General features: G+C 45.8%; 1 protein-coding gene across 1 annotated transcript in view; it reads right to left on the reverse strand.

Annotated features, from left to right (window-relative positions):
- The window catches only part of TMEM41B (transmembrane protein 41B), a 29928-nt gene extending 18469 nt beyond the window's left edge, over positions 1-11459 (reverse strand). The window contains exon 1 of the mRNA XM_029060804.2: positions 11343-11459. Within this exon, the coding sequence (XP_028916637.1) occupies positions 11343-11442 (100 nt within the window). The 5' untranslated portion in view covers positions 11443-11459. The remainder of the gene's footprint in view (positions 1-11342) is intronic.
- Between the last annotated feature and the right edge of the window lie 12393 nt (positions 11460-23852).

Consider the following 23852-nt stretch of genomic DNA (forward strand, 5'->3'; position numbering starts at 1 on the left):
GATATGACTGAATGATTCATGAAGCAGATATGGCTGATTCATGAAGCAAAAACTCCTCACTACTGGCTTCAAAGCTCTCCATCACCTTGCCCCCTCCTACTTCATCTCCCTTCTCTCCTCCTACAGTCCACCCCGTATACTCTGCTCCTCTGCCTCTGCTCACCTCCTCACTGGGCCTCGTTCCCACCTGTCCCGCCGTCGACCCTTGGCTCACATCCTACCACTGACCTGGAATGCCCTCCCTCCTCACATCTGCCAAACTAGCTCACTTCCTCCTTTCAAAGCCCCACTGAGAGCTCACCTCCTCCAAGAGGCCTTCCCAGACTGAACTCTTCCATCCCTTCGGCTCCTCCTCCCCTTCCCATTCCCGCTACTCCCTCCCTCTGCTCTACCCCCTTCCCCTCCCCACAGCACTTGTATATATTTGTACATATTTATTGCTCTATTTATTTTAATGATGTGCATTTATCTGTGGTTCTATTTATCTATTTTGATGGTAGTAATGCCTGTCTACTGGTTTTGTTTTGTTGTCTGTCTCCCTCTTCTAGACCGTGAGCCCACTGTTGGGTAGGGATTGTCTCTGTTGCTGAATTGTACTTTCCAAGTGCTTAGTACAGTGCTCTGCACACAGTAAGTGCTAATAAATACGATTGAATGAATGAAGGAATGAATGATTATACTGGAGCAGGGAAAAAACAGGGAGGTCAGCAAGGAGAATAAATGGAGTAGTCAAGAAAGGCTAAGTGCTTGGATCAACTTGGTAGCAGTTTCGATGGAGAGGAAAGGGCAGATGTTAGTTCTTGCTTCAGCAAATACTGTAACATTCCCTCTTGGATTCAGGTTCAGAGTACAAAAGGAAATGCTAACATTAAATGCATTAATAATACTTTGGACTTCATATCTTCAAAACTCTTTAAAACACTAACTTTATGACTGCCATCCATAAAATCAGACTCAATCAATGGTATTTACTGAGCACTTACTGTGTGCCGAGCGCTGTACTAAGCACTTGGGAGAGTTGGCAGTAGGAGAGTTGGCAGACATGACTCCTGCCCAAAGGAGCTTACAGATTAGAGGGGGACACAGACATTAAAACATATTACAGAGAGAGGAAATGTCAGAGAATAAGGATAGGTACATAAGAGCTGTGGGAATGGGGATGGAGTGAATGTGAACGTGTTAAAGCAATACAGACCTAAATGCATAGGCAATGGAGAAGGGAAGGACACAAGGGGAAATAATAATAATGTTGGTATTTGTTAAGCACTTACTATGTGCAGAGCACTGTTCTAAGCGCTGGGGTAGATATAGGGTAATCAGGTTGACCCACGTGAGGCTCACAGTTAATCCCCATTTTACAGATGAGGTAACTGAGGCACAGAGAAGTGAAGTGACTTGCCCACAGTCACACAGCTGACAAGTGGCAGAGCCGGGATTCAAACCCATGACCTCTGAATCCCAAGCCCGTGCTCTTTCCACTGAGCCACGGAAATCAATCATTAGTAATAACTGAACACTTACTGTAAGCATAGCACTGTACTAAGCAGTTGGGAGAGCATAAAGCAATAGAGTGAGGGCTTAATCAGGGAAGGCCTCTTAGAGGAGATATGATTTTTTATGTCATTTGTTAAATACTTACTATGTGCCAGACCCAGTACTAAGCACTGGGGCAGACGGAAGACTGGGTTGGACACAGTCCCTATCCGGCATAGGACTGCACAGTCTTAATTCCCATTTTACAGATGAGGCAACTGAGGCACACAGAAGTGACGTGGCTAAGGTCACACAGCAGACAAGTGGCAGAGCTGGGATTAGAACCCAGGTCCTCCGACTCCCAGACCTGTGCTCTTTCCACTGGGCCATGCCGCTTCTCAGTGTGCCTTAGTGGAAAGTAATAGGGCTTACACGCGTTCTTGTAGGATGCTTCTGACCACTAGTTTCCCAATACCTTACACAATTCATGTGTTGTGAGAGAATGGTCCCCTTTCATAAGCTTTTCAATCCAATGTGTTTTCCACTATCGCTGCCATTGCAGAACAACCATTTGAGACTTGGTTTTCAGTACTGGACTCCTGATCTTGAAAAATTTTTTCCAGTGCTTGATGGTGACTCACATCAATGTAAAATTCTCCCTACTCATTCTTTAATATCCTATGAACATCCACAGGAGGACTTCAGCAGAGAGAAATTCAATAATAGCCTCTGCTTTGTGTGCACATTTTGAGAGACTATCATTTGAAACATGTATGATATTGACACTGATCAGTCACAGCACTACTCACTTTAAAAATGTGTGGGCAAGACATATTTCATCATTCTCTTGCATAACTTTCCTGATACTTTGGTTATGAAGTTAAAAATGAGACATTTCTTTGTACCAACCCTTACATGATGTTAATACTTCTCATTACTTATCAAACTTATCATGGATGTCGCACCAACACCTCAAACTTATCATGTCCAAAACAGAATTGTTCATCTTCCCACCCAAACTCAAATTATTTTTCTCCCCCTCTAGACTATGCTCATTGTGGGCAGGGAATGTGCCTACCAATTCTGTCACACTGTGCTCTCCCATGTGCTTAATACAGTGTTCTGCCCACAATTAGTGTTCAATAAGTATGACTGATTGAGTCACGGAGAGGGAAATGGGGTTAGACAAGTTCATTTCATTTCTGATGAAGCAGACTACCATATTGTGGAACCTCTCTGATTCAAATTCATGAATTAATGTATCATTCATTTATAATTGACTGAGTACATATTTCTGGGTAATTTTGGTAAGAAATTGCTATTCAACCTTCGTTTAGAAACCAATCCTGCATTTATAATGCTATAAATGATAAATTATAAGAGAAGCAGCGTGGCTCAGTGGAAAGAGCCCGGGCTTGGGAGTCAGAGGTCATGGGTTCAAATCCCAGATCAGCCGCTTGTCAGCTATGTGACTTTGGGCAAGTCACTTCACTTCTCTGGGCCTCAGTTACCTCATCTGTAAAATGGGGGTGAGGACTGTGAGCCCCACATGGGACAACCTGATCACCTTGTATCCTCTCCAGCACTTAGAACAGTGCTTTGCACATAGTAAGCGCTTAACAAATGCCATTATTATTATTACAGTGTTCACGTCAAAAATTCAGGAACCAATTGTGTGGCCACGAGGGTGCTGAGATCTCCCTTCCTGAGGAACCCGCCATCGGACCCCGAGTCTTCCTGTTCCTGTTTTCCCCTCCGGTCGCTTCCTGAGGATGTCGAGATCTCCCTTCCTGAGAAGCCCACCGTCGGGCTCCAGTGACCCGCGAGCAGGCTCATGGTCGTCCTCATCCCAGGGACACCGAGGCCCGCCCCCCCCATATCCCTTAGGCCCTGCGGCCTATCAGTAGCCCTCATATCTCCCAGGTGACCCTCAGGAGTCGATCTCTCTGCTGACCATCCAACACCCCTGGGCTGGGACTCCTCCCGTGATCACTACAATCACTCCTCGAAATGACCTCTAGCCCATCCAGGTTGCCAACCAGGACCGTGGGACATTGTGTTGCCCAGCTGCCCCCCTACCAAAGCGACCACCTTTGGGGAGCCCCCATGGCGGACTCCTCTGCAGCCCTCCTTCTATCACTCCTTGACTCCGCCAACCTCCTGCTCCAACCCACCTCCCGCACTCACCAACTTGGTCACACCCTCGATCTCATCATCTCTTACCACTGCACTACCTCCACCTTTACCAACTCTGAAATCCCTCTCTGGCCATAACCTTCTCACCTATCTCCTCTCTCACACTCCCCCTCCCTGTAAAACTGTATTACTCCCCGACAGAGACCTCCGCTCTCTCGACCCCATCCATCTCTTTCAGCGCATCACACCCCACCTTGCCTCCCTATCCACTCTACCCACTCTTGATGACCAAACTGATGCTGTCAACATCAAGGGAGTGAGCTCTGGTATTACAGTTAATAAATCTCTCTATGAAAGCCACTGGACAGTTGATATTGCAAAAACCCTCCCTTTCCTCTCCATCCATACTACCAACAATAATTTCTCAGCTTGCATCAGTCTGTTTGCTGACCTTCCTGCCTGTCTCTCCCTTCTCTAGTCTATTTTTCACTCTACTGCCCAGATCACTTTTCTGAAAAACCATATCTCCCCATGCTTCAAAAACCTCCAAATTGTTGCCCATCCAAATGTGCAAACAGAAACTCCCTACCACTGGCTTTAAAAGCAATCACTTTCTCCCTCCCACCTTCCCTCGCTGATCTCCTAGTACAACCCAATAAAACAGTGGTATTTCCTGAACCCAGTCCACACACTCCACTCTTCTAATGCCATCCTATTCTCTGTTCCTTGATCTCTTCTATCTCATCAGCAAACCCTTGCCCTCATCCTCCCTCTGGCCTGGAACTCCCTCCCTCTTCATATCTTACAGTCCATCATGCTCCCCACCTTCAAAACCCTCCGAAAATCACAACTCCTCCAAAACAACTTCCCCCTCTAAGCCCTCATTTCCCTCTTCCCACCCTCCCCTCTTCACTTGGCTGCATACTCCTTAAGAACTTTGATACTCACCCCCATCCCCACAACACCTGTGTACATATCCTTATACTATACTATCTCCCTTATCTGTAAAGTGTGTCCTACTGTAGACTATAAGCTCCTTGTGGACCAGGACCATATCTACCAACTCTACTGTCCTGAATTTCCCAAGTGCTTAGTATGATGCTCTGCACACATTAAGTGCTCAATAAATACCACTGAATGATGTTGCTGTGCTGGCTAGACTGGTAGGATTACATCACTTTAATTCTCTACTCCTTACCAGTCAGTCTGGTTCCCATTAATCAAGAGCCTTTTCATTTAAGGAGTCTAATCTAAGTGCTGTTGTATCTATGGAGATGCAAATGAGCCCCAACATGATTGCCTTCTGAAGGCAATTAAAAAAATAATCATTTGGTGGGGGGAGGGAGGGGGAGAGATTTTTCCACAGTCTGCCTCGGCTTGCTTGGTTTCGCTGCTCATGGCCTACATTTGTACTTTTGAGCAATATCCAAATAATACCAAAATGTGAAACCAAGCCAGCTTGTTGGGGCCATTTTAATCCTACTTGGATTAACACCAGCAATTCTTCATTACTATGAACTTCACCTTCAAGGTAAATAAGTAAAGGCCTCTTAGAAAAATACATTTCTCCCTGACCTCGAGACTGCCGGTAAAAGAACGTAGAGAACTTCACATTTTTCCCTGAATGAACTCCATTTCAATAGGCACTTGCTTAGGTTCTCAGAGATGATGGGTTTTAAGAGTATTTATATAGACTGAACTAGGGCTTTAAGAATATTTGTATAGACTAAACTATAAACTACTCCAGCAACCAGCAAAGGGAAATGACAACTCTCTTCCCAACCTGGAAGCGAGGCTTAGTTTCTGGAGTCACTGGGGCAATTGTTCCCAACCAAGCTGCATTCTTAAATCTACGAGAAGATTGTGTCACTCTTGGGTCCCCGATATACTAACATTTCTCCTCCTTAAAATCCCCTTCCCTTCCCCGCCACTTATGCACTGTGTTACCTTGGGTAAATCACTTCACTTCTCTGTGCCTCAATTCCCTCATCAGAAAAATGGGGATGAAGACTGTGAGCCCTCTGTGGGACAGGGACTGCGTCCAACCCGATTAGCTCATCTCTACCCCAGCACTTAAAACAGTGCTTCATTCATTCAGTCGTATTTATTGAGCACTTACTATGTGCAGAGCACTGGACAAAGTGCTTGGAATGGACAATTCGGCAACAGGTAGAGCCAATCCCTGCCCAACAACGGGCTCACAATCTAAAAGGGGGAGAGGGACAGCAAAACAATAGTCAGGCACATAGCACTTAAATAATGTAATAATAATCATTGTTATTATTTATTGTGCTATTTAAGCGCTTACTGCATACCAGGTGCTGTTGTATAATATTATGTTAATTATAGTATTGAGAAGCAGCGTGGCTCAGTGGAAAGAGCACGGGCTTTGGAGTCAGGGGTCATGGGTTCAAATCCCCACTCGGCCACATGTCAGCTGTGTGACTTTGGGCAAGTCACTTAACTTCTCAGTGCCTCAGTTACCTCATCTGTAAAATGGGGATGAAGACTGTGAGCCCCACGTGGGACAACCTGATTCCCCTGTGTCTATCCCAGCGCTTAGAACAGTGCTCGGCACATAGTAAGCGCTTAACAAATACCAACATTAACAATAGTCAGGCACATAGCACTTAACAAATAATGTAATAATAATCATTCTTATTATTAATTGTGCTACTTAAGCGCTTACTGCATACCAGGCGCTGTTGTATAATATTATGTTAATTATAGTATTATGTTAAATAACAAGTTATGTTATTTAAGTGCTTACTATGTGCCAAGCACTGTTCCAAGCGCTGGGGTAAATACAAGGTAAGCAGGTTGTCCCATGTGGGGCTCACAGTCTCAATCCCCATTTTACAGATGAGGTAACTGAGGCACAGAGAAGTTAAGTGACTTGCTCAAGGTCACACAGAGGACAAGTGTCAGAACTGGAATTAGAACCAAGGACCTCTGACTCCCAAGCCCGTGCCCTTGCCACTAGGCCATGCTGCTTATCTTATTATTATTGAGAATTAGAAAATAATTAATGAAAATAATGATTAGTATTATTAATTATTGAGAAACAGCATGGCCTAGTGACAAGAGCACGAGCTCGAGAGTCAGAGGACTTGAGTTCTAATCCCAGCTCCGCCATTTGTGTGTGGTGTGAAACTGGGAAAATCCTTTCACTTCTCTGTGCCTCAGTAACTTCATCTGTAAAATGGGGGTGAAGACTGTGAGCCCCACATGGGACAGAGACTGTGTCCATCCCAATTAGCTTGTATCAACCCCAGCGCTTATATATGTAACAGTACCGGGCATACAGTAAGTGCTCAGCAAATACCAGAGAATCAGCAGAGAATTCACTTAGCAGAGAAGCAGCATGGCATAGTGGCAAGAGCACAGGCTTGGGAATCAGAAGGTCATGGGTTCTAATCCCAGCTCCGCCACTTGTCTGCTGTGTGACCATGGGTAGGTCCCTTCACTTCTCTGTGCCTCAGCTCCCTCATCTGTAAAATGGGGATTGAGACAGTGAGCCCCATATGGGACAAGGACCGTGTCCAACTCAACTTGCTTGTATCCACCCCAGTGCTTAGTCCAGTGCTTGAAGAAGCAGTGTGGCGTACTGGAAAGAGCCTGGGCTTGGAAGTCAGAAGCTGTGGGTTCTAAACCTGACTCCGCCACTTGTCTGCTGTGTGATCCTGGGCAAGTCACTTCACTTCTCTGGGCCTCAGTTATCTCATGGGGATTAAAACTGTGAGCCCCACGTGGGACAACCTGATTACCCTGTATCTACTCCAGTGTTTAGAACAGTGCTTGGCACATAGTAAGTTCTAAACAAGTACAATCATTATTATTCCAGTGCCTGGCACAAAGTAAGCCTTAACAAATACCATCATTATTATTAGTAACTGCTTAACAAATACCACAAATAAATAAATGCAAATAAAAAAATAAGAAATACCATCATTATTGTAGATATCAATAGTAATTATTACTAATATACCTATTTATATTTTAGTTTCTTAACAGATACCACAAATAACAAATACAAATTAAAAACAAAAGCCATCATCATTATTATAAATAATTTTAATTACTACTAATATAGATATTATTTATATTTCAGTTGCTATATAATAAATATTTCTATAAAAATTCTGTTTTGTCTATTAGTATAAATGATATAAATGTTATTAATGTCAACCAAATATTACTGTTACTAATGCCAACCTCACAGACGGCCACCCCCACCCCTTTCCTCCTCCCATCCGCGTCTTGACTTTGAGGTCTGAGGTCTATTGGACTTCACCTCCTCCAGGAGGCCTTCCCAGACTGAGTCTCCCTTGCCCTCTGCCCATAAAAAAATAAGAAATACCATCATTATTGTAGATATCAATAGTAATTATTACTAATATACCTATTTATATTTTAGTTTCTTAACAGATACCACAAATAACAAATACAAATTAAAAACAAAAGCCATCATCATTATTATAAATAATTTTAATTACTACTAATATAGATATTATTTATATTTCAGTTGCTATATAATAAATATTTCTATAAAAATTCTGTTTTGTCTATTAGTATAAATGATATAAATGTTATTAATGTCAACCAAATATTACTGTTACTAATGCCAACCTCACAGACGGCCACCCCCACCCCTTTCCTCCTCCCATCCGCGTCTTGACTTTGAGGTCTGAGGTCTATTGGACTTCACCTCCTCCAGGAGGCCTTCCCAGACTGAGTCTCCCTTGCCCTCTGCCCTTCCTCGTCGCCCTGCCCCACCCCATCCCTCTGCTCTACCCCCTTCCACTCCCCACAGCACTTGTGTATATTTGTATATATTATTTATTACTCTATTTTATTAATGATGTGTATGTCTATGATCCTATTTATCTCGATGGTATTAATGCCTGACTACTGGTTTTGTTTTGCTGTCTGCCTCCCCCACCACTTCTAGACTGTAAGCCTGTGAGCCCGTTGTTGGGAAGGGATTGTCTCTTATCTTTTGCTGAACTGCAGTCTCCCAAACGATTAGTACAGTGCTCTGCACACAATAGCACTCAGTAAATACGACTGAATGAATTGAATGAATACTTGTTTTGTTTTGTTCTGTTTTGTTGCCTGTCTCCCCTTTGTTGGGCAAGGTCTGTCTCATCTGTTGCCGAATTGTCTATTCCTAGCGCTTAGTCCAGTGTTCTGCATATAGTAAGCGGCCAATAAATACGACTGAATGAATGAATTTATCGAGCCCTTGCTATGTGCCGAGCACTGGACTAGGCGCTTGGAAAAGTACCATGCAGCAATAAAAGGGAACAAGCCTGCTACTGACTACTTGTTTTGTTGTCTGTCTCCCCCTTTTTAGACTGTGAGCCCATTGTTGGGCAGGGTCTGTCTCTTATCTGTTGCTGAACTATATATTCCAAGCGCTTAGTACAGTGCTCTGCACATAGTAAGCGCTCAATAAATACGACTGGATGAATGAATTGAACAAATACTTGCTTTATCTTGTTGTTTGTCTCTCCCCTTCTAGACCGTGAGCCCGTTGTTGGGCAGGGATTGTCTCTCTCTCTTGCCGACTGTCCACTCCAAGCGCTTTATGTCCAGTGCTCTGCACATAGTCAGCGCCCAATAAATACAATTGAATGAATGAATGAATTTATCAAGCCCTTCCTATGTGCCGAGCACCGTACTAAACGCTCGGGAAAATACTATGCAGCAATAAAGAGGGCCAAGCCTGCTACCGACTACTTGTTTTGTTGTCTGTCTCCTCCCTTCTAGACTGTGAGCCCGTTGTTGGGCAGGGACAGTCTCTGTTGCCGAATTGTCCATTCCAAGCGCTTAGCCCAGTGCTCTGCACACAGTCAGCACTCAATAAATACGACTGAATGAATGCCTACTTCTTTTGTTGTCTCTCTCCCCCTTTTCATTCATTCAGTCGCATTTATTGAGCGCTATGTGCAGAGATTTGTAGCCTGGGGGCCTGCTGTTGAGCAGGGACGGTCTCTGTTGCCGAATTGTCCATTCCAAGCGCTTAGCCCAGTGCTCTGCACACAGTCTGCGCTCAATAAATACGACTGAATGAATGACTACTTGTTTTGTTGCCTCTCTCTCCCCTTTCATTCACTCAATAGCATTTACTGAGCGCTATGTGCAGAGACTTGTAGACTGTGAGCCCGTTGTTGGGCAGGGACGGTATCTCTCTGTTGCCAAATCGCCCAAGCGCTTAGCCCAGTGCTCTGCACACAGTCAGCACTCAATAAATGTGACTGAATAAATGCCTACTTCTGTTGTTGTCTCTCTTCCCCCTTTCATTCATTCAGTCGTGTTTATTGAGTGCTGCCTGTGTGCAGAGACTTGTAGACTGGGGGCCCGCTGTTGGTCAGGGACAGCCTCTGTGGCCGAATTGTCCATTCCAAGCGCTTAGCCCAGTGCTCTGCACATAATCAGCGCTCAATAAACACGACTGACTGAATGCCTACTTGTTTTGTTGTCTCTCTCTCCCCTTTCATTCATTCAGTCATATTTACTGAGGGCTGTGTGCAAAGACTTCAAGGCTGGGAGCCCGCTGTTGGGCAGGGACGGTCTCTGTTGCCGAATTGTAGATTCCAAGCGCTTAGCCCAGTGCTCTGCACACGGTCAGCGCTCAATAAATACAACTTAATGAATGACTACTTGTTTTCTTGTCTCTCTCCCCCCTTTCATTCATTCAGTCGTATTTACTGAGAGCTGCCTGTGTGCAGAGACTTGTAGACTGGGAGCCCGCTGTTGGTGAGGGACAGTCTCCGTTGCCGAACTGCAGATTCCAAGCGCTTGGCCCAGTGCTCTGTACAAAGTCAGCACTTAATAAATACGACTGAATGAATGCCTACTTTTGTTGTCTCTCTCCCTCCTTTCATTCATTCAGTCGTGTTTATCGAACGCTATGTGCAGAGACTTGTAGACTGGGGGCCCGCTGTTGGGCAGGGATGGTCTCTGTGGCCGAATTGTCCATTCCAAGCGCTTAGCCCAGTGCTCTGCACACAGTCAGCACTCCATAAATACGACTGAATGAATGCCTACTTCTTTTGTTGTCTCTCTCCCCCCTTTCACTCATTCAGTCGCGTTTATTGAAGGCTATGTGCAGAGACTCGTAGACTGGGGGCCCGCTGTTGGGCAGGGACGGTCTCTGTGGCCGAACTGTCCATTCCAAGCGCTTAGCCCAGTGCTCTGCACACAGTCTGCACTCCATAAATGCGACTGAATGAATGCCTACTTCTTTTGTTGTCTCTCTCCCCCCTTTCATTCACTCAGTCTTATTTACTGAGCGCTGACTGTGTGCGGAGACTCGTAGACTGGGGGCCCGCTGCTGGGCAAGGACGGTCTCTGTGGCCGAATTGTAGATTCCAAGCGCTTAGCCCAGTGCTCTGCACACAGTCTGCACTCCATAAATACGACTGAATGAATGCCTACTTCTTTTGTTGTCTCTCTCCCCCCTTTCACTCATTCAGTCGCGTTTATTGAAGGCTATGTGCAGAGACTCGTAGACTGGGGGCCCGCTGTTGGGCAAGGACGGTGTCTGTGGCCGAACTGTCCCTTCCCAGCGCTTAGCCCAGTGCTCTGCACACAGTCAGCGCTCCCTCATCACGACTGAATGAGGGGGTGAGCGTTGGGGGTCTCGCCGGGCTCCATCCCTGGGAGGCGGCAGTCCTCAGGCGGCCTCCCTCGCTCCCGGCCCGCGCGCGCCTTCTCCGGCTGGTCACCTGTGAGGAGCTCCCGCGCCGGAGGGTGGGCCGGGTGGACCGGGTGGGCCGTGCGGGGCTCCCCCGCCGCCTGCCGCCCTCCGCCCGTGCCCTTCGCCATGGCCGGCCCCGCCGCCTCTCCCTCAGCCTCTCCCTCAGCCGCAGCGACCTCCGACCTCCGACCCCCCCCCCCGCCCGCGCGAGGCCGAGGGGCGCGCGGGCCCCGCCAAACACCGCGAGACCACGAGAATCCCCGCCTCCCTCCGCCGCGCCCGCCCGAGGCGCATGCGTGGAAGGGACCACTCGACGGTGGGGGGGGGGGAACAACGGGGGAGAGCTCATCTCTTCCTTTCCGTGGGGGTAGAGGGCGTATTATTCATCCCTTCAATCCTGTTGATTAATAATAGCAATGTTGGCATTGGTTAAGCGCTTACTATGTGCCGAGCACTGTTCTAAGCGCTGGGGTAGATACAGGGTCATCAGGCTGTCCCCCGTGAGGCTCACAGTTAATCCCCATTTTAATAATAATAATAAGCTTGGTATTGGTTAAGCGCTTACTATGTGCAGAGCACTGTTCTAAGCGCTGGGGGAGATACAGGGTCATCAGGTTGTAATAATAATAATGGTGGTATTTGTTAAGCGCTTACTATGTGCCGAGCACTGTTCTAAGCGCTGGGGGAGATACAGGGTAATCAGGTTGTCCCACGTGAGGCTCACAATCTGAATCCCCATTTTACAGATGAGGTAACTGAGGCCCAGAGAAGTGTAGTGGCTTGCCCACAGTCACACAGCTGACAAGTGGCAGAGCTGGGGTTCGAACTCATGACTTCTGACTCCAAAGCCCGGGCTCTGTCCACTGAGCCACGCTGCTTCTCTTCAGGTTGTCCCCCATGAGGCTCACCGTTAATCCCCATTTTAATAATAATAATGTTGGGATTGGTTAAGCGCTTGGTATGTGCAGAGCACTGTTCTAAGCGCTGGGGGAGATACAGGGTCATCAGGTTATCCCACGTGAGGCTCATAGTTAATCTCCATTTTAATAATAAGGTTGGTATTAGTTAAGTGCTTACTATGTGCAGAGCACTGTTCTAAGCGCTGGGGTAGATACAAGGTAATCAGGTTGCCCCAGTGAGGGTCACAGTCTTAATCCCTATTTTCCAGATGAGGGAACCGAGGCCCAGAGAAGTGAAGTGACTTGCCCACAGTCACACAGCTGACAGGTGGCAGAGCAGGGATTCGAACCCATTCATTCATTCAATAGTATTTATCGAGCGCTTACTATGTGCAGAGCACTGTACTAAGCGCTTGGAATGAACAAGTCGGCAACAGACGAACATCTGACTCCCAAGCCCGGGCTCTTTCCACTGACCCACACTGCTTCCAGAGCACCGTACTAAGTGCTTGGAATGGACAATTGGGCAACAGAGAGAGACTGTCCCTGCCCAACAACAGTCTCACAGTCTACAAGTCTCTGCACATAGTCAGCGCTCAAAAAAATACTATTGAATGAATGAGAGGGAGGAGAGAGACAACAAAGCAAGTAGTCATTCATTCAGTCATATTTATTGAGTGCTGACTATGTGCAGAGCACTGGGCTAAGCACTTGGAGTGTACAATTTGGCAACACATAGACAATCCTTGCCCAACAGTGGGCTCACAGTCTAGAAGGGGGGGGAGACAGACAACAAAACAAGTAGTCATTCATTCAATCATATTTATTGAGCACTTATTGGGTGCAGAGCACTGGACTAAGCACTTGGAATGGAAAATTCGGCAACACAGAGAGGCATCCCTGCCCAATGACGGGCTCACAGTCTAGAACAGGGGAGACAGACAACAAAACAAAACCAGTAGACAGGCATCAATAGCATCAAAATAGATAAATAGAACCATAGATATAGACACAGCATTAATAAAATAGAGTAATACCTAATATATACAAATAGACACAAATGCTATGGGGAGGGGAAGGGGATAGAATAGAGGAAGGGACTAGGGGCGATGGGGAGGGGAGGAGGAGCAGAAGAAAAAGGGGGTCTCAGTCTAGGAAGGCCTCCTGGAGGAGGTGAGCTCTCTCAATAGGGCTTTGAAGAGGGGAAGAGAATTTGGCAGATGTGAGGAGGGAGGGCATTCCAGAACAGAGGTAGGACGTGGGCCAGGGGTCGACGGTGGGACAGGCGAGAATGAGGCCCAGTGAGCTCATATCTTCCATTCCAGAGTGTGGTGGAGAGCATTATTCATTCAATTCATTCATTCAGTCGTACTTGTTGAGTGTTTACTGTGTGCAGAGTACTGTTTTAAGCGCTTGGAATGTGCAATTCGGCAATAGATAGAGACAATCCCTGCCCAACAACAGGCTCACCAGTCTAGAAGGGGGAAACAGATGGCAAAACAAAACCAGTAGACAGGCTTCAATGCCATCAAAATTGATAAATAGAATCATAGATATATACACAACATTACTGGATAATAATGATAGTATTTGTTAAGTGCTTGCTATGGGTCAAGCACTGTTCTAAGCGCTGGGGTAGATACAAGGTCATCAGGTTGTCCCACATGAGGCTCACAGTCTTAGTCCCCATTTTTCAGATGAGGTAACTGAGGCACAGAGAAGTTAAGTGACTTGCCCCAAATCATGCTGCTGACAAGTGGAAGAGTCCAGAATTCAAACCCACGATCTCTGACTCCCAAGCCCGGGCTCTTCCCACCAAGCCACGCTGCTTCTCATTGGATGAGGTAAAGATGGGCCGGAGGGGTTCGGGGCTTAACATGCAGTCGCTCTGTTCATCAGGAAAATCTTATTATTTCAGCATCTAATACACATCAGGAAAAGTAATATCAATCAATTGTATCTATCAAGCGCATACTGTGTGGAGGGCATTGTACTAAGCACTTGGATGAGTACAAAAAGCAGTGTGGCCTAGTGGAAATAACATGGGCCTGGGTTCTAGTCCCGGCTCCACCACTTGTCTGCTGTGTGACCTTGGGCAAGTCACTTCTCTGGGCCTCAGTTACCTCATCTTTAAAATGGGGATTGACACTGCGAGCCCCACATGGGACACGGACTGTGTCTGAACAGATTTGCGTGTATCCACCCCCTCACTTAGTACAATGCCTGGTATATAGTAAGTGCTTAACAAATACCATAATTATTATTACAGTGTGACAGTAGGCACATTCCCTACCCAGGAGGAGCTTAATATAAGTAAATCATGAATTTATTACATGCCAAACACTGTACTATGCTCTGGGGTGGGTACAAGCAAATCAGGTTGGACACAGTCCCTGTGCCACAGTCTTAATCCACATTTTACAGATGAGGTAACTGAGGCCCAAAGAAGTGAAGTGACTTGCCCAAGGTCATAGCAGAGAAATAGCAGAGCAGGGATTAGAACCCATTACCTTCTGACTCCCAGGTTCATGCTCTATCCACTACACCATGCTGCTTTTGTACATAAGTGCTGGCGGGGATGAGGGAGGGGTGCAAGTAATAGTTCTTTCGGTATATAAATATTATTTATAACACTTTTCTCCCACTACAGTATCCCAGCCGGCACTTTTCATTCCTTCCAAATTAATCTGTATAGTACCTTGCTCTCAGCTCTCATGTCTCCCGACCTCTCGCACACGCCCTTCCCTCTATCTGGATCTCCCGTCTCCCTTATATCTGCCAAACTATGTCCTCTGCCCACCTTCAACGCCTTCCTAAAATGTCAGTGTTCCCTGAATAATTTCCACCTTCTTGGCCATGTCATCACATCAGTCCCCCACAGGGCGTAGGTAAGGATCTATTTAGTTTTTCCATTTATTCACGGTTTGCTTATTTTTCCTTGTACCAGTTTTATTTGTGTTTCTCCCTTTTCCAGTAATATGCATGCAATTTGAGCCTATCTGCCTCTCCTATTGGATCATACACTCCTCAAAGACAAGAATTGTGCTTTCTAAAATGGCAGAATGCTCCAAAACCCTAAGTGCAGAGCTCACAACATCAGTAGGCATTGGGTAATTACTGATGATAAGGATGAGGGTAGATGACTCAGCACCAACCATTACCTGGCAAAAACAACTCCAGCCCACAGCCTTGCTGGTAGTAGGCCATGCCTTCCTCCACTTATCAGTGGGTGTCTAATAAATGCTCACCCAAATGGCAAGGGTTCAGAAAAAGGCACATTACAATAGCTTCATGGGCAAAGCGTGCAAGAGATTCTCTGTCAAAGACACCCATAGCTACAGTTTTAGCCGCAACAGTAGAGCTGTCATGTCAGCCCTTCTAATCCACACCACTCATTCATTCATTCACCCATTTAATCATATTTATTGAGCCTTTACTGTGTGCAGGGCTCTGTACTAAGTGCTTGGGACAGTACAATATAACAATAAACACATTTCCTGCCCACAATAAACTTACAGTTTAGAGTCTATAGTATAGTCTATAGACTACAGTCTACTATTACTACTAATAATAATGATGTGCCAAGCTCTGTTCTAAGTGCTGGGGTAGATATAAAGTCATCAGGTGGTCCCACATGGGGCTCACAGTCGTAATCCCCATTTTACAGATGAGGTAGCGGAGGCACAGAGAAGTTAAGTGGCTTGCCCAAGGTCACACAGCTGATAAGTGGAGGAGATGGGATTAGAACCCACGACCCCTGACTCCCAAGCCCATGCTCTTTCCACTAAGCCACACTGCTTCTCTGCTAAAAAGGGTACCCCACCCTCAGCCCCACAGCTCTTGTACTTATACCTGCATATATTGTAATATATTTATTTAATATCTTTCTTCCTCTCAAAACTATAAACTCCTTGTGGGCAGAGAACATGTCTACCACTTCAGTTACATTGTATCCTCCCAAGCACTTAGTACACTACCCTGTGCACTAAGCGCTCCATAAATACCATTGATTGACCAGAAAAAATTTGCCCTCCCTCATGCCAGAAGGAGGGACCTGATCTGTAAAACAAGATGATGATTCTGACTATCAGCATGGATGTTATTGAGACTGTGAGATGCATGTGGGACAGGAACTGTTTCCAACCCGATTTGCTTGTATCGACCCCAGCGCTTAGTACAATGTCTGACACATAGTAAGCGCTTAACAAATGCAATTATTCATTTCTGTAGCCCTCACCATCTTGCCCCAGAGTCAATTCCATTAACAATTGCTAATCCAATTAGCCCTTGCTCACTGACGGGGCTATTGGTTACTGGGGTAGGTGATTTCTCAGGGTGCATTCCACCTGTCAGCTTGCTGGCAGGCAAAGGTTTTTAGGGCTGGGAAAGAGAAGAGAAGACAGGTGACGGGTTGATCTGTTGCCCTCGTTTCTCTTCCTCAGGTCCAGGGATTCTCTCCCCTTCCCCATTTACCAAAGCTAAGGCGGGTTGGCCGAGGTTATGGCTTTCCATCAATCCATGGCTGAGAAGCAGCTTGGTCTAGTGGAAAGAATACGGGCCTTGGTGACATAGGACTGTAAGCCCTTTGTGGGCAGGGAATGTGTCTACCAACTCTGTTATATTGTAATTAATTATCAATTATTATTATGGTATTTGTTAAGCACTTACTATGTGCCAAGGACTGTTCTAAGCACTGGGGTAGATGCAAAGTAATCAGGTGGTCCCACTTGGGGCTCACAGTCTTAATCCCCATTTTACAGATGAGGTAACTGAAGCAGAGAAGTTAAGTGGCTTGCTCAAGGTCACACAACAGACAAGTGGCGGAGGCAGGATTAGAACTCACACCCTCTGACTCCCAAGCCCAAGTTCTTTCCACTGAAACACGCTGCTTCTCAAGTGCTTAGTACAGTGCTTTGAAAATAATAAGCACTCAATAAATGCAACTGAATGATCGATTGATTGATTGAGGTAACAGAGGTACTGAAAAGTTAAGTGACTTACCCAAGGTCATACAGCAGACAAGCAGCAGAGCCAGAATTACAACCCAGGTCCTTCTGACTCCCAGGCCTATGCTCTATCCACTAGGTACACTGCTTCCTGTCTTAATAATAATTATTATGGTATTTGTTAAGCACTTACTATGTGCAGAGCATTGTTCTAAGCTCTGGGGTAAATAGAGGGTAATCAGATTGTCCCACGGAGGCTCACATTTTTTCATCCCCATTTTTACAGATGAGGTAACTGAGACATGGAGAAGTTGAGTGACTTGCCCAAGGTCACAGCAGACAAGTAAGTCTTGAGCACTTACTGTGTGCAGAGCACTGTACTAAGTGCTTGGGAGAGTGCAATGCAACAGAGGTGGTAGACCCCGTCCCTGCCTACAAGGAACTTTCAGTTCAGAGGGTGCAAGCTTCCCCCAAAAAATACTTTCTTCGTCTCTTCAGGGTTTTCGTGCCGCATCATCTACATTCTGGATCCTTCCTGGCTACCTACTGATAGGGGATCTCCCTCCTCTAAGAATATAATTCTTCTTTCTCCACCTGGGACTCCATCTCTGCTTCCACCAGGGCCAGATTATGGCAGGGGCACCCGGGATTGAAGCCCGGGACCACTGGCCACTGGCCGGGCTCTGGCAATCCAACCAGAGATTTGGTTTCTAGTCCTGGATCTTCCTGAGGCTGGTTCACCAGCTCACCTGTTGCGTTCATTCATTAATTCAATTGTATTTATTGAGCACTTACTGTGTGCAGAGCACTATACACACCCTGGGCTTCAGTGGGGACCAGGACTGGCAGGGAGGAGAGAGTACAAGTTGCGCCGCGCGAGCCACTGGCCTTATAATCAACTCCTCCGTGCGGGTTCTCAAACCCGCAGTCTTCGCTACTGGACCAAGGCTCGTGCTTTGTTCCTGAGGGGAGACTTCAACCTCGGCTTCGCTGACAAGGTCCTCTCCTGGATCTCCTCTTATCTCTGTGGCTACTCATTCTCACTCTCTTTCATGGGCTTCTCCTCTGCCTCCCACCCTGTAACTGTGGTTATTCCTCAAAGTTCAGTTCTGGATCCCCTTCTAATCTCCATCTACGTCCACTTTCTTGGAGAACTCATGTGGCTTTAACTACCACCCCTATGCAGATGATTCCCAAAACTACATCTCCAGCCCTGCAGTTTCACATTTACTCCTGCCTTCAAGAAATCTCCACTTGGTTGTCCCGCCATCACCTCAAACTTAATATGCTGAAAACGTAACTCCTGATCTTCCCACCCAAATCCTATCCTTCCCCTAACTTTCCCATCACTGAATATAGGACCACCATCCTTCCTGTCTCACGAACCCGTAAACTTGGCACTATTCTTGACTTCTCTCTCTCATTCAACCAACATCTTCAATCCATCAGTAATTCCTGTCAGTTCGACCTTCTCAACATCGCTAAGATCCCCCCTTTCCTCTCCATCCAGATTCAAGCACTTATCCTATCCCTCCTTGATTACTGCATTAGCCTCCATGCTGACCTCCCAGCCTCCTGTCTCTCCCCACTCCAGTCCATACTCCAGTCCATACTTCACTCTGCTGCCTGGATTGTTTTTCTATAAAAACATTCAGGCCATGTTTTCCCACTCCTCAAGAACCTCCAGTGGTTGTCCATCCACCTCCGCAACAAACAGAAACTCCTTATCATCAGCTTTAAAGCACTCAACCCCTTTGCCCCCTCCTACCTGACCTTGTACTCTCCTACTACGACCCAGGCCACACCCTTCACTCCTGTAATGCTCACTGTACCTCAACCTCATCTATCTCTCTCCCATCCTCTTGTCCATTTCCCGTCTCTGGCCTGGAACTACCTCCCTCCTCATACCTGACAGACAATTACTCTCCCCACCTTCCAAGACTTGCTGAAGGCACATGTCCTCCAAGAGGCCATCCCGACTAAGCCCTCGTTTTCTTTTCTTCCGCTCCCTTCTGTGTCACCCTGACTTGCTCCCTTTATTCATTCCTCACTCTCAGCTCCACAGCACTTATGTACATAGCCATAATTTACTTATTTATACTAATGTCTGTCTCCCCCTCTGGACTGTAAGCTAGTTGTGGGCAGAGAACGTTTTTGCCATATAATACTCTACTAAGCACTTTGCACACAGTAAGCACTCAATAAATGTGATTGATCAATTGATACTAAGCAGTGGGGTAGACACAAGACTATCAGGTCAGATACCATGCTTGCCCCATCTGGGGCTCATAGTGTGAAGGAGAGGAGAATGGTTATTGAGTCCCTATTTTACAGATGAGGAAACTGAGGTACCGAGAAGGTAAGTGACTTGCCCAAGATCGTGTAACAGGCAAGTGGCAGAGCTAGGATTAGAATCCAGATCCTCTGACTCCCCAGCCTGTGCTCTTTTCATTAAGCCACACTGCTTCCCTAGGAAATAATATATTATAAAAATCCTCGGGAACATTTTCATACCGTAAGTAGTTTATCCCAGTGTCTCTGACCCCATCATCCCTTTTATGCAGCTGTCCAGTGTGCTGTTCATTGGTGGCTATGTCTCCTCCCCTCCTTCCACCCAGCTCCCTCTGAAACCTTGCCCCTTCAATAGAACTGCATAGATAAAGAATAGAGGACAAAGCTGATAGAAAAGTACAACTTTTATAATTAAAAACCCCAAAGGACTAGATTGAGTGATAAATCAGAAGATAACAACCCTGTCTCCCTGGGAAGATCAATAAATTAACCATCTATCTAGCTTTTGGAAAACTCTGCTCTTTTGGGAGAAAAGAGCTATAAATGCCTCATGGCCAGATCTGACGGGAAATGACACCCTTGATTCATATTGGGGATTAAATTATCGAAGGGAACATTCAGAAGATTAAAAAAGGATCAAAGAGCAACTGGGGTCAAAATTTCCAAATGTCAAAGCAGCCATGACTCCACACTTCAAATCACATACTACCTGCCCACAAATTTTATTTTGTCTGAAGCCAGCCAAACTGTCTACTTCCTGGAAGTAAGCAGCCTCTCAAAGCCATGTAGCATTCTAGACCTGACAATTTAACATTTTCTCTGGTAACCTGCTCATTTATTTCAGTTTTCTTCAGAGGGAGGAAGTGTGGTCTAGAGGCTAGAGGGAAGGCATTCTATTCCTGATGCACCTGTGACGTGCTTGTTAACCTCAAGGAAATTTGCACACACTGTGCGCTCAATAATACGATTGAATGGAAAGAATGAAATCATTTAAGAACTCACCAACTAGAACTGGGGAGAAGGGTTACAATACACCCATTTCTGCCATAACCTATGTTTTCAGTGCATATTTTGGCTAAACTATGAATAAGGAATTAGGGAAAGTTCTTCCAAGAACACAAACTTGGGTTTTTTGTGGGTTTTTTTATTTGTTGGGTTTATGTTCTCTTTGGTAAAAGTACTGACAGTGTTTATTGTGTGCCCACTGGAGCAATCTGCGGTACTAATTGCTTAAAAATTTCTTGTTTGCCTGTACTTGAGGTTGGATCAGGAGACTACTGCAGAGCAAGTCCCATATAGGGCTCACAACCTTAATCTGTCTTTTTGCAACTGAGGGAACTGAGTTCCAGAGAAATTAAGTGACGTAGCTGAGGTCACGCAGCAGGTAAGTGATAGAGCCGGGATGAGAACCCCGGTGCTCGGACTCCTAGTGGAAAACTAGGCCACACTGCTTCAGTAGAATATTAATCAATCAGTCAGTCAATCAGTAGAATATTAATCAATTAGTCAGCTGTGTGACTTTGGGCAAGTCACTTCACTTCTCGGTGCCTGAGTTACCTCATCTGTAAAATGAGGATTAAGACTGTGAGCCCCACGTGGGACAACCTGATTCCCCTGTGTCTACCCCAGCGCTTAGAACAGTGCTCGGCACATAGTAAGCGCTTAACAAATACCAACATTATTATTATTATTATTATCAATCATGAGTGGCTTAGTGAACAGAGCACAGGCCTGAGAGTCAGAGGACCTGAGATCTAATTCTGTCTCTGCCACTCGTCTGCTGTGTGTCCTTGGGCAAGTCACTTAACTTCTCTGGGCCGCAGTTACTTCATCTGTAAAATGGGGATTAAGAGTTTTGAGCCCCCTGCGGGTTAATTAGCTTTTATCTACCCCAGCGCTTAAAACAATATTCTAAATGTGTCCAACCTAGTTGACTTGTATCTATCTCAGTGCTTAGAACAGTGCTTGACATAGAGTAAGCCCTTAACAAGTACTGCTCTTATTATAGTAATAATAATAATAATGTTGGTATTTGTTAAGTGCTTACTATGTGCAGAGCACTGTTCTAAGTGCTGGGGTAGATAGAGGGTAATCAGGTTGTCCCACGTGAGGCCCACAATCTTGATCGCCATTTTACAGATGAGGGAACTGAGGCACAGAGAAGTGAAGAGGCTTGCCCACAGTCACACAGCTGACAAATGGCAGAGCAGGGATTCAAACCCATGACCTCTGACTCCCAAGCCTGTGCTCTTTCCACTGAGCCACGCTGCTATTATCATTACTGTCTTGGGACTAAGGCAGAACATCGTCACTACCAGCTGTCACTTCAACCACAATAGAACCCACACACAAAAACACTTTTCATGCATGTGGTCTTGCCCCTTTACTCACTCACTGCACTCCAGTCAAAAAAAATTAATAAATAATGGTACTTGTTAAGTGTCCTTCTGACTCCTAGGCCCGTGCTCTATCCACTAAGCCACGCTGCTTTTCAATCAATCATATTTACTAAGCATTTACTATGTATGGAGGACTGTATTAAGAACTTGGGAGAATACAGTGCGGTTCGTAGATATGATTGCTGGCCTCAAGTAGCTAATTGGGTTGGACAGAGTCCCTGTCTCACCCAGTCTTAATCCTATTTTACAGATGGGGGAACAGAGGCACAGAGAAGTGAAGCGACTTGCCCAAGGTCACATGGCAGACAAGTATGTGCAACCAAGATTAGAACTCAGGCCTGTGCTCTATCCACTATGCCATGCTGCTCCATGCCCCAATAGGCCTGGGACCAGGCAAGAAAAGAGAATGTAACAACAGCTGCATAATCCACTAACACAGTAATAAATTCCTCCATGCAATTTCTAGGTCCTGAAGTCTCATTCCAGAAGGGCGACATCAACTTAGGCAAGTCACTTAACTTCTCTGTGCCTTGGTTTCCTCATCTGTAAAATGGGGATTAAATTCCTAGTTTCGATTAATGGTATTTATTGAATACTTACTTGTGAAGAGCACTGTACCAAGCACTTGGGAGACTACAATACAGCAGAGTGGGAAGACACATTACCACAAGAGGCTTGCAGCCTAGAGGGGGAGACAGACATTAAAATAAATTACTAATATATACGTAAGTGTTTGTTGTGGGGCTGAGAGTGGAGTAAATATCAAAACAAGTACAGATCTAAGTGCATAGGGAACCCAGTAAAGATAGGGAGTAGGGGAAATAAGGGCTTAGTCAGGGAAGGTCTCTTGGAGGAGATGTGATTTTAATAAAACTTTGAAGGTGGGGAGAATAGTGGTGTGTCAGATATGAAGGGGGAAGGAGTTCCAGGCCAGAGGGAGTACATGGGTCAGTGCCAAGACAGATAAGATCAAGGCACAATGAGTAGGATGGTGTTAAAGGAGCAAAGTATGCAGACTGGACAGTAGTACAAAATCAACAAAGAAAGGTAAGAGGGACTGAGCTGACTGAGTGCTTTAAGGCCAGTGATAAGGAGTTTCTCTTTGCGGAGAAGGTGGATGGGCAACGACTGGAGATTCTTGAGGAGTAGGAAAACATGGATTGAACTTTTTTTAGAAAAATGACCCTGGCAACTGAGTTAAGTGTGGACTGGAGTGGGGAGAGAGAGGAGGCAGAGAGATCAGCAAGGAGGGTGATGCAGTAGTCAAGGAAGGATATAAGTACTTGGATCAATGTTTTAGCACTTTGGACAGGGAGGAAATGATGGATTTTAGCAGTATTATGAAGGTAGAACCAAGAGGATTTGGTGACATTAAGTAAGTGGGTTGAATGAGAGAGGAGTTGAGGATAACATCAAAGTTATGGGCTTGTGAGATAAGGAGAAGGATGAGGTTGATTGCAGTGATGGGAAGGATATGGGAGAGACAGGGTTTGGGGGAGAAGATGAGTAGTTCTGTTTTGGATAGGTCAAGTTTGAGGTGTAGGTGGGACATCCAAGTAGAGATGTCCTGAAGTCAGGAAGAAATGTGAGAGCTGGAGTGGTAAATTTGGGAATCATCCAGGTAGAGGTGATAACTGGAGCTGTGGGGGAGAATGAGTTCTCCAAGGGAGTGGGTGAATAGAAGGGGACCCAGAACTGAGCCTTGAGAGACTCCCAAAGTTAGAGAGTGGGAGGCAGAAAAGGAGTCTGAAAAATGACTGAGAAGCGGCCAGAGAGAGAGGAGAACCGGGAGAAGACAGTGTCAGTGAAGCCAAGGATAGATGATGTTTCCAGGAGAAATGGGTGGTCCACAGTGTCGAAGGCATCTGAGAGACCAAGGAAGAATAGGGTGGAGTAGAGGCCATTGGATTTGGCAAGAAGAAGGCCATTGGTAACCTGTGACTCCATTTCCCCTCCAAATCTCACTATTTTACTCAAAAAAAAACTTTACTTTATCTATCCA

Source organism: Ornithorhynchus anatinus, chromosome 3, assembly GCF_004115215.2.
Source record: "Ornithorhynchus anatinus isolate Pmale09 chromosome 3, mOrnAna1.pri.v4, whole genome shotgun sequence".
Classification (NCBI taxonomy): domain Eukaryota; kingdom Metazoa; phylum Chordata; class Mammalia; order Monotremata; family Ornithorhynchidae; genus Ornithorhynchus; species Ornithorhynchus anatinus.